Source organism: Chelonoidis abingdonii, chromosome 5, assembly GCF_003597395.2.
Source record: "Chelonoidis abingdonii isolate Lonesome George chromosome 5, CheloAbing_2.0, whole genome shotgun sequence".
NCBI classification, from domain to species: Eukaryota; Metazoa; Chordata; order Testudines; family Testudinidae; genus Chelonoidis; species Chelonoidis abingdonii.
In genome coordinates this window covers 13,244,084-13,257,487 of record NC_133773.1, presented here as the reverse complement: position 1 = coordinate 13,257,487, position 13,404 = coordinate 13,244,084, and the positions used below count along the sequence as shown (strand labels likewise).

The 13,404-nt window shown below is 44.1% G+C and overlaps 1 protein-coding gene across 1 annotated transcript; it reads left to right on the top strand.

Moving 5' to 3' along the window:
• The first annotated feature begins 2,944 nt into the window (after positions 1-2,944).
• Positions 2,945-13,105, top strand: NPFFR2 (neuropeptide FF receptor 2). The gene is made up of 3 exons (XM_032768092.2): positions 2,945-3,275; positions 9,353-9,452; positions 12,157-13,105. The coding sequence occupies exons 1-3, from the start codon at positions 2,948-2,950 to the stop codon at positions 12,998-13,000; spliced, it is 1,272 nt and encodes a 423-aa protein (XP_032623983.1). The 5' UTR covers positions 2,945-2,947; the 3' UTR covers positions 13,001-13,105.
• Positions 13,106-13,404: the final 299 nt, after the last annotated feature.

Genomic DNA, 13,404 nt, shown 5'->3' with positions numbered 1-13,404 from the left:
ATTTATAGTTTTGTGTACAAGAATAGGGCCAGCAACAGAGCTACACCTATTTACATCAGCTGAGGATCTGGCCCATAAAGGGTTATGTACTATTGGGATATATATTAGGCAGTGATCTAGAAAGTTACTTTCTATATAAGACATATAATGCGAAAGGGTTTCATAACAAGATTTTCCTCTTTTTCTACATTGGAATGCTTTTCTGAACAAGGCTGATTTGCTATGGCACTTGAGGCCTGCTTTTCAGAGTCGGTAGGTAAGTACCCACAGTGCTCATTGTCCGCCATTTTGGTTGGTTTGGTGTCCACTCATTTCTTGAGATGTATGGACATGCAAACCTTGGGAACATCTGGGTGAGGTATTGCAACTGCACTCACCAGGCAATCCTCTTGTTCTGTAGCAGTCCTTGTCCTCACATTGGTTGATACTAGCTCCCACACAGCACCTGCTGGGGACAGTCCTTGCAGAGCCCTCATTTTTGATCAAATGATCTCCTTTTCCTCTGAAGTTAATGATCCCTTCCTCTGTGAAATCAATGATCGGGTTCCCTGACTTATGAACATCTGAGAAAAGCATAGCCCTAAGTGTGCAGTCTCTGCCACCAATTGCACACATGCAAAGTGAAACAAAGTTTGAAGAGAGAGACACAAAAATCTCTAAATGAAAATTAAACACGATAAAAGCAGAGCTGGGCTAGCACTGAGAGAACTGTGAGCAAGCGAGGCTCAGCTCTTGGTTACAAAGGAATAGTTAAGCAACGGAAAAGCTAACACACTTATAATTTCATAGTCTCTCTTTACAGCTGTGCAGCTCCTGTGAGTGGCGTCTCAATTTGGTGTGCCGCGGGTGGAGCATGGGAGGGTTCTACCTCTTAGTTATTTCTATTCTGATTAAATCAGTCTAAACACTCAAGGCCAGCTTGTGAACCCCTTCCTCACAAAGGAATTCCACTGATGAGAATGTCACTCACGTGAGGAATGGCTTTACAATCTGTCCTTAAACCCCTACATTCTATGCCCCCATATTTAGGTGGGACCAGAAAAATAGCACTTCAAACATTGATGAAAACAAATAAGGGGGAAGATGTGTTTGAAATCCCAAGTGCTTTCTTCTAGTTTGTTTGCAAAATATTATGGTTCGTGCAGCAACCTCGTCACAGTAAAACTGAAAAATGTCAGATCAAGTTTTTGCAGTGTGAAATTCCGCAAGATGTTTTGAAGTTCCAAGGCAGGTGAATGGTTCAGGTGGAAATGTTAACCAGCTGCATTTAAACATGCTCAGCCACACCTATCTATTGAGCTACCATCAATACAGTATTATTACTGGAATTCAATGGCTGAGCTAGCCTATGATCCCTGACTCCTTGGCACAGCTGAGGGAGCTGGGTCACAATCTGGCTTACAGTGTTATTTTCAATAGGTTACTGTGTGTAGTTTGATGAGTGGGTTCTTTGGGGTGGGTGGGGTGGGGAAGAGAAAACTGCACAGATCACATTGCCTCTAAGGGCCACTCTAGAATAGTCAACAACACTGTTCAAATATCTGTGGGCAATGACCGATACAAGTTTGATGCTGTCAGACTCAGATGCCCATGTCACCAAAACACTCCCACCTCATTTCTAATACTAACAAACATTGTCACTCTATGATTCTTGGTTAGTCAAATCTACTGCATTCCAGGATGATGCAGAACTCGGTTAAGTTTTCTAATATACCCAAGGAAGGCACAAAGATAGGAAACATTTTACAAGCAAGAAAATTAAAAAAAGCTCTAAGAAACATAATTCAGTATTTATTATTAGTAATTATAAAATTGTATTGCAGTAGTACGTAGATGCCTCAACCCTGATCAGAGCGCTACGGTGCAAGGTGCTGTACAAAGAGAGAGTGAGAGATGATCTCTGCTTTAAGGAGCTTACAGTGCAAATATATGAGATGGATGAAGAGTGGGAAAGGCAGTATTATCTGCTTTTTATAGATAGGGAGCTGGGGCACAGAGAGATTAAGTATGACTTACCCACAGTTACATTGGAAGTCAGCGGCAAAGCCAGGAAATGAATCCAGATATCTTGAGTTTTAGGCCAGCACCTTAACTGCTAGATGATCCTAAGCACAAAATATGCATTTTGTGGTTTAAATGTCTTATTTCTTGTTAAAGGAATGAAGAAACAACAAATATAAAGTCTCCGTGAGTGAGAGAGAGAGAACGGTGATTCACTAATACTCTGCACCTGAAGCGAAACACAAAAGATCAACAGTCTCGCAGCTGCCGTTGCAACTTCTCTTCATTGGAAGGTGCAGCTCACAGAAAACAGAACGACCACATCCCCTTTCATATACATAGCTAAACATACCACAGTAGAAATAGCCTGACATTAAAGACTCATGATATCTTATGATCTCCAGTTGCTAGAAACAAAAGCCTCATCCCATTGGAAAGGGAGGATTCCTAGACTTCTAATGACTGAAATCTCCTTACTCTAGCTCTGAGAAGTGTGAAGTACCAGATGGAAAGGCCTACATTTTTTTAAAGTGGCCATTAATTTTGGGTGCCCAATTTTAAACACAGCCTGTTGAGCCCCTGCAGAAGCCACATCTAAACAGGAGGCCCAAGCTGTCTCAAATTGGACACCCAGAAACCACAGCACCCCAATTAGTGAAGGAAAGAAGGAATAACTTCTATGGTACATTGTATATTTTGAAAGAAAAAGCAGCAGCTGTTTGTGGCTGCTCAGATGATGGGCTGCTATAATCAGTCCTGGCAAATATGTGTGGGCAGAGTACAGGTGCCAGATGTGGTATATATAATTGTTTGTACAGGTATTACAAGATTATAATACAGAAGCAGTGCCTATTTTAATGGGAAATGGGCACACGGATCGCTTTAGGCTGCTTTCAGGCATTTTATAATATGCTCTTTTTCTTAATCTTACAAGGCACAATTCAATATGGATGAGAAAGTGGATTTCAATTCTTCACTCAGTTGGCCTCACATATGGAGTTTCAATGGCACATACAAGTATCCATACCCAGACGATAACATTTCCTATGTGGACTTCTACCTTCATCAGCCACCAGTGGCAGCTATCTTCATCATCTCCTACCTCCTCATCTTCCTCCTGTGTATGCTTGGCAATGGAGTGGTTTGCTTCATTGTTCTGAGGAGCAAGCACATGCGCACAGTCACAAACCTCTTCATCTTGAATCTGGCAGTCAGTGACTTACTGGTGGGGATATTCTGCATGCCCACCACTCTCCTGGATAACATCATAGCAGGTAGGTGAACCCCAACCCCACAATGATAAAAAGTCAGCATAGCTAGCTCTTCACCACCACTTCCAACTCCCCCTGGCATCAGGGATGTGTAGGGGGAGATGTGTGTTGGAGACATGAGTTACCATGCTCTGAGGCTACTCAGATATACAAAAGGGGGCCAGTCTAGTCCCTGGCTGCCCCCCAGGATCAAGAGGGCACCAACTTGGCCACCTTTCCCATCACTTCTGTGGTCTTGCAGTGAGTGAATCTTGGCTGGACCCAAGGACCTGGCCTCCAGTTCACTTTTTTAATTTGTTATTTTTCATGTCCCTGCACTTCCAAGTCCTAGCCAGAGTTGGGAATGTGAAAGTACTGAGTGAATCTCCCCTCTTTCTGTTTCCAGAAGGATTAAAATCAGACATCTTAAAAAAATCTCTCACAGATTCTTTTTTTGTAAAAATCTCAAACCCAGTTTTTTAGCCTCCAGAGGCTCAGAGAAATGTCAGAACCTTCTGAGCTGTCTGTCTGTTACCAATCCTCAACTAACCATGGCAGAGGTCACCAACATGGTATAGAGGGCTATCATCAAAAGTGAGTGTTTGTCAGCCATTAGCACACATACACCTAAGGTGCATCTGTTTTCTCAGGGTACCTCAGGCATTCCTAGAAGGCCAGTACATCATTCCAGTGCACCAAGTGTACAACAGCAAAGCTTTGTTGACTTCAGTTGACAAAAATCTGGTGTAAACGAGAGCAGAACCAGGAACAGAATAGAAAATAGGCTGGCAACTGTGCGTGATCAGTTGGCAAATTTTGACTTTTTATATTGACTATATTTATATGCCAGATTTTTCATGTGGTTAATTTAATATATATATTTTTCATTTAAATAGGTATGGTCATCCCTGAACTGAGCTTGTTTTGATGTCAGACATTGGACACAATTACACAATGTGATGAGCATTAGTGGTAATAACTTTATACATTTCCTCCCCATATATTTTTTGACAGGTGTCCACACCCAGTGCTGTGATATAAGCCTGTGTTAAACTGCCCACCTTTCTTCCCCTCAGCCCCCCTTTTTGTCACATAAGTTGTCCGTGTGGATTTCAAAGTCCTGGCTACCCTTTCTGAGGCCCATCAGTATCATTTTGGAAGGTGTGCATTTATGGTGCCACTCAGCTCTTTTGAGAAAACTGTATTTTTTAAAAATCTATTCTTATGAGACTGACTAAAAAACAAACATAAATTTCATGCCCTTTCCTTATCTTTTAGGAAAATATGCTTTTATGCAGTTAGCATAAATCTGAATATATTCAATTAAATCATTGTATACGACTACTAGTACAATTCTAAATCAATTACATAAATGCAGAAAGGCTTGATGACAGGGGAATAAATGGGAAATCATGTATGAATTTTACCTCTTTTCAGATGAAATTATTCTGGTATGCCACTAATAAAATTCTGCATAAATCAAATTAAATAAGCACACAGAAGCTGTGGAAGAGTTTTGGGAAAAAACACTCCTCATTTGCTGAGCCAATCAAAAGGCATTTTTAACCATCTTTAATGGAATTATACATCAGAGCACGTTCAAATGTACCACATTTTCCTGAGTCAGCGGGAGGTTCTCTTTAACAGTATGGCTTTTTATGGGATTATACATCACTCACTCACTCACTCATGCCCGTCACCCCAATCGTAGCATATTAAAATGCAAGTTAAAACTTAAATACCAAAATCAGAAAACGCACACATTTATATTTCTTTATCAAACTTTTAAATAAAACCTATATACCATCTACTAGTTAGCCAGATATGTTTTTTTAATTTTCAACCAGGAATAAAAGTTTCCTCTTTCTATTAAATCCCTCGAATAGCTGTCTTTAAAATCTAGTAGCAGCTGTCTTTCAAAACCAGTAGAGAACCCCTACAGGTATCACAGATTTAATCTCTATTCATATTCCATTTGATCAAAGTAATACCTTTCTTATCTTTTTACATTGATTAGAAATTAGTACCTATTGGGTTAAACTGCATAAGAGGCCTTCTAATTTTAGTACATTTTTACCTAATTAATTGCATAGGATGTAAAATAGTCTATAGAAGCAGTTTATAAGTGTGCATTTCTTACCTCTCATGAAAATTTATCATTTGTGAATTATGAAGAATGTATTAGTTTACGGGACACAGCATAAACAACCCTTGCTTCCAGAGTTGTGTTAGACTAAAACAAGCATACAAACAAACAAAAAACTCCAATATTTTTGACCAGTAGCTATTGACAAAAGAGCCCATCTAGCACTTGTGTACCTATCAGAGGAATGGTCATCTAGATTTCTGTATCAAATTTTTAAAATCTATTTAATTTCAAATTATTTTAACAGATATAATGGTATGCATAGTACGTGAGTAGTGCAACATAATGGCACTCAAACCACATGGGATATAGAGACACAGCTTTGAATTTGTCCAGTTAAGACCATAGCCCATTATATGGGTTGTATTATTTCTAAGACATTGAATAATAGGTGTTTTGTTTTTTACAGATAAAACAGACTTTGTGTTCCAAGTATCCTTTATTTTACGTTTCCTCTAAGCTCCCACATGCATTTTGTATCTCAAAGCCTGCCATCAATATTTGGCGAATAACTACATAGACTTTGGTTTTGTTGCTACTGATTTTCATTTTCTGAATATATAAAATAAAAGGCATCTTTATCGTGTTTGTGGCCTAATCTTAGCCCATTCACTAGCGTACAATGTTAAAATAGTAGAGGAATTTTTACCCTGATTACTGAGCTAACGCCAACTTTGCTGCTATTGTTAAATGGAGATTTAAACTACAATACCCACCAAAAGGAGCACACATCTAACATATCTAAATAATTTTTTCCACACGTTCCCTCTTACATGTTTATTTAAAACTAATAAAGAGTCCTAATGGTATTACAAGCCCTGAGTCCCCCACCCCCAAATATTCCTATATTTCTCCCACTGACTCATAAATGTTATGTATTTATTCACGTAACTTTGAATTATTGGAAATTAGCCCCTTTGGCTCAAACTATGCAAAAAGTCTGTTAATTTTGCATAGCATTCAAAAAACAAGAGAAAAACAAACAAACAAAACCTCTTGCAGACAGTTTACAATGTTGTATTTTCTTTCTTATATTGGATGTAAGTTAAGCAAGTTTAATTTCCAGGAGAATACAAACCCTTCATTCACAGAGGTATCTGATAGTCAAAAAGAGCCAGAAAAAAGCAACGATCCATAATTTTGTAACGGTTTGAAGCACAGAGATAAAAATGTTGTTTGTTGTTCATTAGATCTCTGATGAAACATCAAAATGTTTACCAGAAGGAACTGGAGAGGCTGGAACACAATGAACATCTCTTTTACCATCCTATTACCATCAGATATCACAAAAGGAAGTGTAGGGAAGCGAAGAATGGGAGTTTGTGTGAATGACAGCTGTTGCAATTTTTATCTCTGTTCTTCAAAACAGATAGAAAAGTATAGCCCATGAAAAAATTTTCATGCTCTTTTTTTACTATAATACATCTTTGTAAATCATAGAATATCAGGGTTGGAAGAGACCTCAGGAGGTCATCTAGTCCAACCCCCTGCTCAAAGCAGGACCAGTTCCCAACTGAATCATCCCAGCCAGGGCTTTCTCAAGCCTGACCTTAAAAACCTCTAAGGATGGAGATGCCACCACCTCCCTAGGTAATCCATTCCAGTGCTTCACCACCCTCCTAGGGAAATAGTTTTTCCTAATGTCTAACCTAGACCTCCCACACTGCAACTTGAGACCATTGCTCCTTGTTCTGTCATCTGCTACCACTGAGAACAGTCTAGATCCATCCCCTTTGGAAGCCCTTTCAGGTAGCTGAAAGCAGCTATCAAATCCCCCCTCTTCCTTCTCTTCTGCAGACTAAACAATCCCAGTTCCCTCACAGCCTCTCCTCATAAGTCATGTGCTCCAGCCCCCTAATCATTTTTGTTGCCCTCCGCTGGACTCTTTCCAATTTTTCCACACCCTTCTTGTAGCGTGGGGCCCAAAACTGGACACAGTACTCCAGATGAGGCCTCACCAATGTCGAATAGAGGGGAATGATCACGTCCCTCAATCTGTTGGCAATGCCCCTACTTATACAGCACAAAATGCCATTAGCCTTCTTGGCAACAAGGGCGCACTGTCAACTCATATCCAGCTTCTTGTCCACTGTAACACCTAGGTCCTTTTCTGCAGAACTGCTGCCTAGCCACTCGGTCCCCAGCCTGTAGCAGTGCCATGGGATTCTTCCATCCTAAATGCAGGACTCGGCACTTGTCCTTGTTGAATCTCATCAGATTTCTTTTGAAATGAGGGGGTTGTACACTGAATCCTGGAAATAAAACTTCCTTCTCAATTCACAAATGATGAATATTTAATCCAGGTGTGACAGTCATGGAGCTGCTATATATTAGGCTATGAATCACATTTAATAATTATATGAATATTGTAAGTGATCTGGCCAGTGAGGTAAATTTGCTGTATAATTACGAAAATTTGGAAAATCCATGCAATATAATCTCATCACTTCCCATTTATTCTTCTGACCATTTGCATTTATTTATTTAGATTTGCACTAGTTGCATAAAAGCATATTTTCCTAAAAAAAAGGGGATATTTTTATTATTTATTTATTTTAAAGATTCAGAAGGATACATTAAACAAAGATAAAAACCTCTTTGTTTTCCAAAATGATCAAATGGCAGTGAAAATGCACACTGGTCCAGAAACAATACTGAGGCACTTTCGAAATGGATCTTTGAAAGGACCCTTAGAGCCATGCAGCCAGCTCACTGGACAAAAAGAGGGTGGGAAATAGGAGGGACATGCTGTCTAAAATGAGCTTTTGATTGGTGCATTATTGCAGTGTCGAACATGGACACTTGCCAACAAATACATTGTGATGAAAGTATAGAGTTATTACTATGACTATTTGCAATCAGTGTTGGGAATTAAACATGTTCAGAGTGGTGAAGGAGGCAGTCTATGGCCACGTCTAGACTACGCGCCGTATCGGCGCGTTAAAATCGATTGCTCCGGGATCGATATATCGCGTGTAATCTAGACGGGATACATCGATCCCTGAGCGCGCTTATATCGATTCTGGAACTCCACCAACCCCAACGGAGTTCCGGAATCGACATGGCGAGCAGCGGACATCGATCCCGCGCGGTAAGGACGGGTGAGTAAATCGATTTTAGATATTCAACTTCAGCTACGTTATTCATGTAGCTGAAATTGCGTATCTAAAATCGATTTTACCCCGTAGTGTAGACCAGCCCTATGTTAGATGTAGAGTCACACTCCATTAGCCCTACTCACAATCAGACATTTGTAAGGGTGCTTGAAGTAGTCTTTTCTGGTTTCTCAGTATGTAAATTCCACCAGCAAGTGTCATTTAAAATAAGACATGGTCGTCTTCAGCACACATCTTCCTATATCTTGTCCTTATTGCTTTTCTTGCTACATTCCTCCTTTCTACCCCTTGGCACATGCGTTTTCACAGATTGGATGCCATTACTCTCAGTTAGATTCAGTAGACTCTGTTGGTCAAATTCAGAGATGATGTGTAAAGGGTAGTGTGTAAGTTGGTAACCAGGAATGAGTTTAAGTGATTAACCAGTTCTAATGAGCCTAAGTTGATACATACTGTGGGTAGCTAGGACAAGATGAAAGTTATACCTCTGCAAGGTAAGGTCCCTGTTTTATATGGAAGCATGTGAGACCATTGCAGCTATAGTGTCTATCTTCCTTTCCTCTCACATGATGCTGCTCTAACAGGTGCTCAAGCTAATGCTTCAGATGCATGGGTGCTGCTATCAGGGTCATCAGAAGAACATCTCTGCCCTCTTTTATTACCTTGTGGTGGGTCACTGTGGACCATCATTCACCTGCACGTGGAAAGCATTATGTCTGGAGGGAGCACTTCAGCTCTGGGAGTGTTCTGGGAAGGATGCTCCTTTGCTGAGCCTTCAACGTTGTAGTGAAAAGGAGGCAATTTACCTTTCTAAGGTTATTTCAATTTGTACCTTCCAGGCTGGCCCTTTGGGAGCGTAGTCTGCAAAATGAGTGGGATGGTCCAGGGAATCTCGGTTTCAGCCTCTGTTTTCACTTTGGTTGCAATTGCAGTTGACAGGTAAGATGATGTAAAACTCTGAAACCAATATTCATTAAAAAAAATAAATATATTGCTCATTGTCCTGGGATCCCCAGCATTTTTACAATTACCAATTCATCCTCATTACACCCTGATGAGATGGGGTGTATTGTGCCCATTTTGAGGATGGGCAGAATGAGGCACAGCTAGGTTAAAGTGCATCATCATCATTTTTTCCCCACTTAATTTCCATAAAGATGGTAGAGGAGCAGGCACTGCAGGGGAACCCTTAGTGTGGCTTCATCTCTCCCACCTGCTGCTTGCAGAGCTGAGACCAATGGGTCTATATTCTGAGCCTCGGGCCCTCTGATCTGCTGTTGAGAGAAGAGAAGCCTGTGAGTCCACTTCCCCCATCAGAGCAAAGAATTCACCAGTCCCGGTCTGGGGAGAGTGCCCTGGCGGAGACTGGCAGATCCTGTGTCTGCTTCTCTCCCTTCAGGTGGCAGATCAAAGAACTGCTGGGACCAGAAGAGTCCCCTGCTCAGGGTCACAGGACTTAGCCCATTGAGCTACTCTAAAGAGCTCCTCCTCCCTCCGAGCCTGTCCCATCTTTTATGAAGGATGTGTCTCTTCTCCCATCCCCCAGCCAGGCTGCGCTGGGTCCCTCTTGGGGGTAAGGGAGGATGCAGTGGTGAGCTCCAGCTGGTTCGCAGGAATTGCTTGTTAAATTTAGAACCCTTTTTAGAACCAGTTGTTCCAGGACAACCGGTTCTAAAAAAGCTTTTTAATTTAACAAAGGCTCGGGCAGCTGCCCTCTCGGCCCCAGCTCACCTCCCCCTCTCCCCTGAACGCTCCACCCTCCTTCTCCTCCCCCTTCCCTGCTTACCGCGAATCAAATGTTCGTGGGAAGCCTGAACCAAGCAGCAGGCAGGTAAGCCAAGTCGGGGGGGCGGCGCACGCAGCCCAGTCCGGCTCCACCAGGCTCCGGCCTCGGCCAAGCACCCCCGGCTCGGGCTGGTCCCAGCCGAGCAGCTCTGATCCGACCCAGCTCGAGCCCAGCAGCCCCGCTCCCGGCCAAGCACCCCCGGCTCGGGCTGGTTCCAGCCGAGCGGCTCTGACCTGGCCCAGCTCGGGCCCTGCAGCACCGGTCCCGGCCGAGCAACTCCAGCCCGGCCAGGTTTGGGGAGTTGAGTCGTGCCCCGCGGCGCTGGTCGCGGTCCCGGCCCCAGGCAGTGTGGTAAGGGGGCAGGGAGCGGGTGTTCAGTGGGTTGTGGGGGAGTGGACAGGGGTTGGGGCGGTCAGAGGGCAGGGAACAGGGGGATTGAATGGGGGTAAGTGTCCCGGGGGGCAGTCAGGAAGGAGCAGGGGTTGGATGAGGTGGTGGGGGCAGTCAGGGAGAGAGAGAAGGGGTGGTTGGATGGGGCAGGGGTCCCGGGGGGCCATCAAGAATGAGAGGAGGTGTTGGATGGGTGGCAGAGGGCAGTCAGGGGACAGGGAAGGGGGGGATGGGTCAGGGGTCCCCAGGGGGTGTGTGTCAAGGAACATGGGGGGTTGGATGGGGCACGATCTCTTCGTGAGGTGAGGAGGAGGGAACCTGTTAATATTTAGGCATCTCATCACTGGGAGGATGTTATAAATATTCCATCCCAGCCTTTACTTCTGCCTCTTCAATGCTGTGGGGAGGGTGTTTCTCCCTTGTTCCCCTCCCAGAATACCACTGGGGGCAGATAGCCAGTTGCTCCGCCTCAGTCCCCTGCTGCCTCTCTCATCTCATTTTGGGAGCAGGGGTATGTCTCTCCCTTCCAGCCCCAGATTCCTAGCCGCTTCCTTCTCCCTTCGACTCTACCCTTGCCTTTCTTTGAAGCAGCTGCAGTCTCTTCAGGCAGCTTCTGCTGACCCCACCCCTGTGGTGATGTAGGAGTCTGCCTAAGCATGAGTTTGGATTCAGTCGAAGATGTTCAAAATTAGCATAAAGTAAATGTTTTTTCAGTGAAAGATTGGCCATTTGCTGAGTCTGACCCTTTCTTAATAGCAAGTGATGTCAGCGAGTAGGACCACATTTGATGCGACTGTTCGGTGCCGTACAACAGAGACAACGCAGAGCTGTGTATACAGCATTGCATCTGGGGGCCTGGCCCAATGATCTGTCCAATAGATCAAACCCCCCAGGCTGTGCAGCTCCTTCCTAAGATGTGCTGCATGGTAAAAAATTCCTTGTTCTGTGAGTGCTGTAGGCCCAGCAAGAGAGGCTGTTCTGCAGTGGAAGTAAAACTTTTATGAATCAGCCATACCAAAACTGTGGTCCAATACCAATACATGGTTCGCTGATTGGTCACATGGTGCTGGCTCCTTCTCCTCATGTCCAGCTGCTAAGTGACATTGAGACACCTAAAACTACATGAAATTCTTTCCTAATGCCACCTTTCCACATCAGCAGCTATTGCCGTAGCCACAGGGATGTTATTCAGTTGTCATTGGGCAGGGAAGTGGCCCAGTCAATCGTGAATGGGAAGGTAACTGTCTATGAGGCAATTTCTCTACTGACCTATGGACCACATTGTCAAGTTTGAGGACCCCCTGTTACAAATCATGGGCCAGTGACATCAGTACATTGATTTACACCAGCTGAGGCCCTCACTGCACATACGTATTTCTTATGTTTAAAATAAATGACTGAACTGGGTTTTATTGACATTGGTTATGTGGCTTTTAGATCTATTCTCTGGCATTCTGTTCACTGCAGGTTCCGATGCATTGTTTACCCGTTTAAGCAGAAGCTCACCACATCAACTGCGGTTGTCATTCTAGCAGTCATCTGGGTTCTGGCTATCACCATCATGTGTCCGTCTGCAGTCATGTTGCAGGTACAAGAGGAAAAGTATTTCAGGGTGATCCTTGGCTATAGCAATCAAACCAGCCCTATATACTGGTGCCGGGAGGACTGGCCCAATAAGGAAATGAGAAAGATCTATACAACGGTGCTGTTTACCAACATCTACCTGGCCCCCCTTTCACTCATCGTCATTATGTATGCCAGGATAGGGATCGCGCTCTTCAACAAAGCGGCACCTGTAGGGGGAAAACAGAGCCAGGAGCAGCGCCACTCCGTGTCCAGGAAGAAGCAGAAGGTGATCAAAATGCTCATCATTGTGGCTTTACTTTTCATCCTGTCCTGGCTCCCTTTGTGGTCTTTGATGATGCTCTCAGACTATGCCAATCTGACAGAGGTCCAGCTGCAGATCATCAACATTTACATCTACCCCTTCGCTCACTGGCTGGCCTTTTTCAACAGCAGCATCAACCCGATCATCTATGGCTTCTTCAACGAGAACTTTCGCCGAGGCTTCCAGGCAGCCTTTAAGTTTCAGCTCTGCTCTGGGGAAATGATGCGCAGGGAGTTCTACTCCCAGCGGGGCCAAAGCAATGCCATATTACCAGCAACTACCCACCAGCTGCTGGAGGACCAACCTTCTCAAAATGCCAAGGACACGAAGAAACCAATTCATAGAGGGAGCTGGATGAACAACCAGCAGGACTTGATGATGGAAGACCTAGAAAGGGCAACCAATGACAATGGAGTAAAATGAAATTTGCAATGAACTGGTTTATTCCAACTTCCCGTGGAAGAGTCTGATGTGGTGTGAGGTTCACATGATTTAAGCCAGGGGTTGGCAACCTGCAGCACGTATGCCAAACACGGCACGCGAACTGATTTTGAGCTGTGTTCCTGGCCCCCAACCCCACTCAGCCCCCTGCAGGGGCAGGAGGCAGAAGCTTGGTTTTGCAGCAGCCAAGCTTCCCCCCTCCACCGCTTCTTCCCCCAGCCTGGTGCTTTCCTGCCCCGCCCCCTCTCCTTCCCTGTGCCAATCAGCTGATGGCCCTTGTGAGGGGGAGGGGGAAGAGCGGCAGCGTGCACACAGCTCTGTACAGGGAGCAGAGAGAGGTAGGGATGGAGCCTGGGGGTAGGGAGTAGAATTGGGCATATCCCTTC

Coding starts and splice junctions, on each gene's coding strand:
- NPFFR2 (XM_032768092.2), top strand. CDS start 2,948: ATGGATGAGAAAGTGGATTTCAATTCTTCACTCAGTTGGCCTCACATA. Junction 3,276..9,352: donor CCTGGATAACATCATAGCAG/GTAGGTGAACCC, acceptor TGTACCTTCCAG/GCTGGCCCTTTGGGAGCGTA. Junction 9,453..12,156: donor GTTGCAATTGCAGTTGACAG/GTAAGATGATGT, acceptor TGTTCACTGCAG/GTTCCGATGCATTGTTTACC.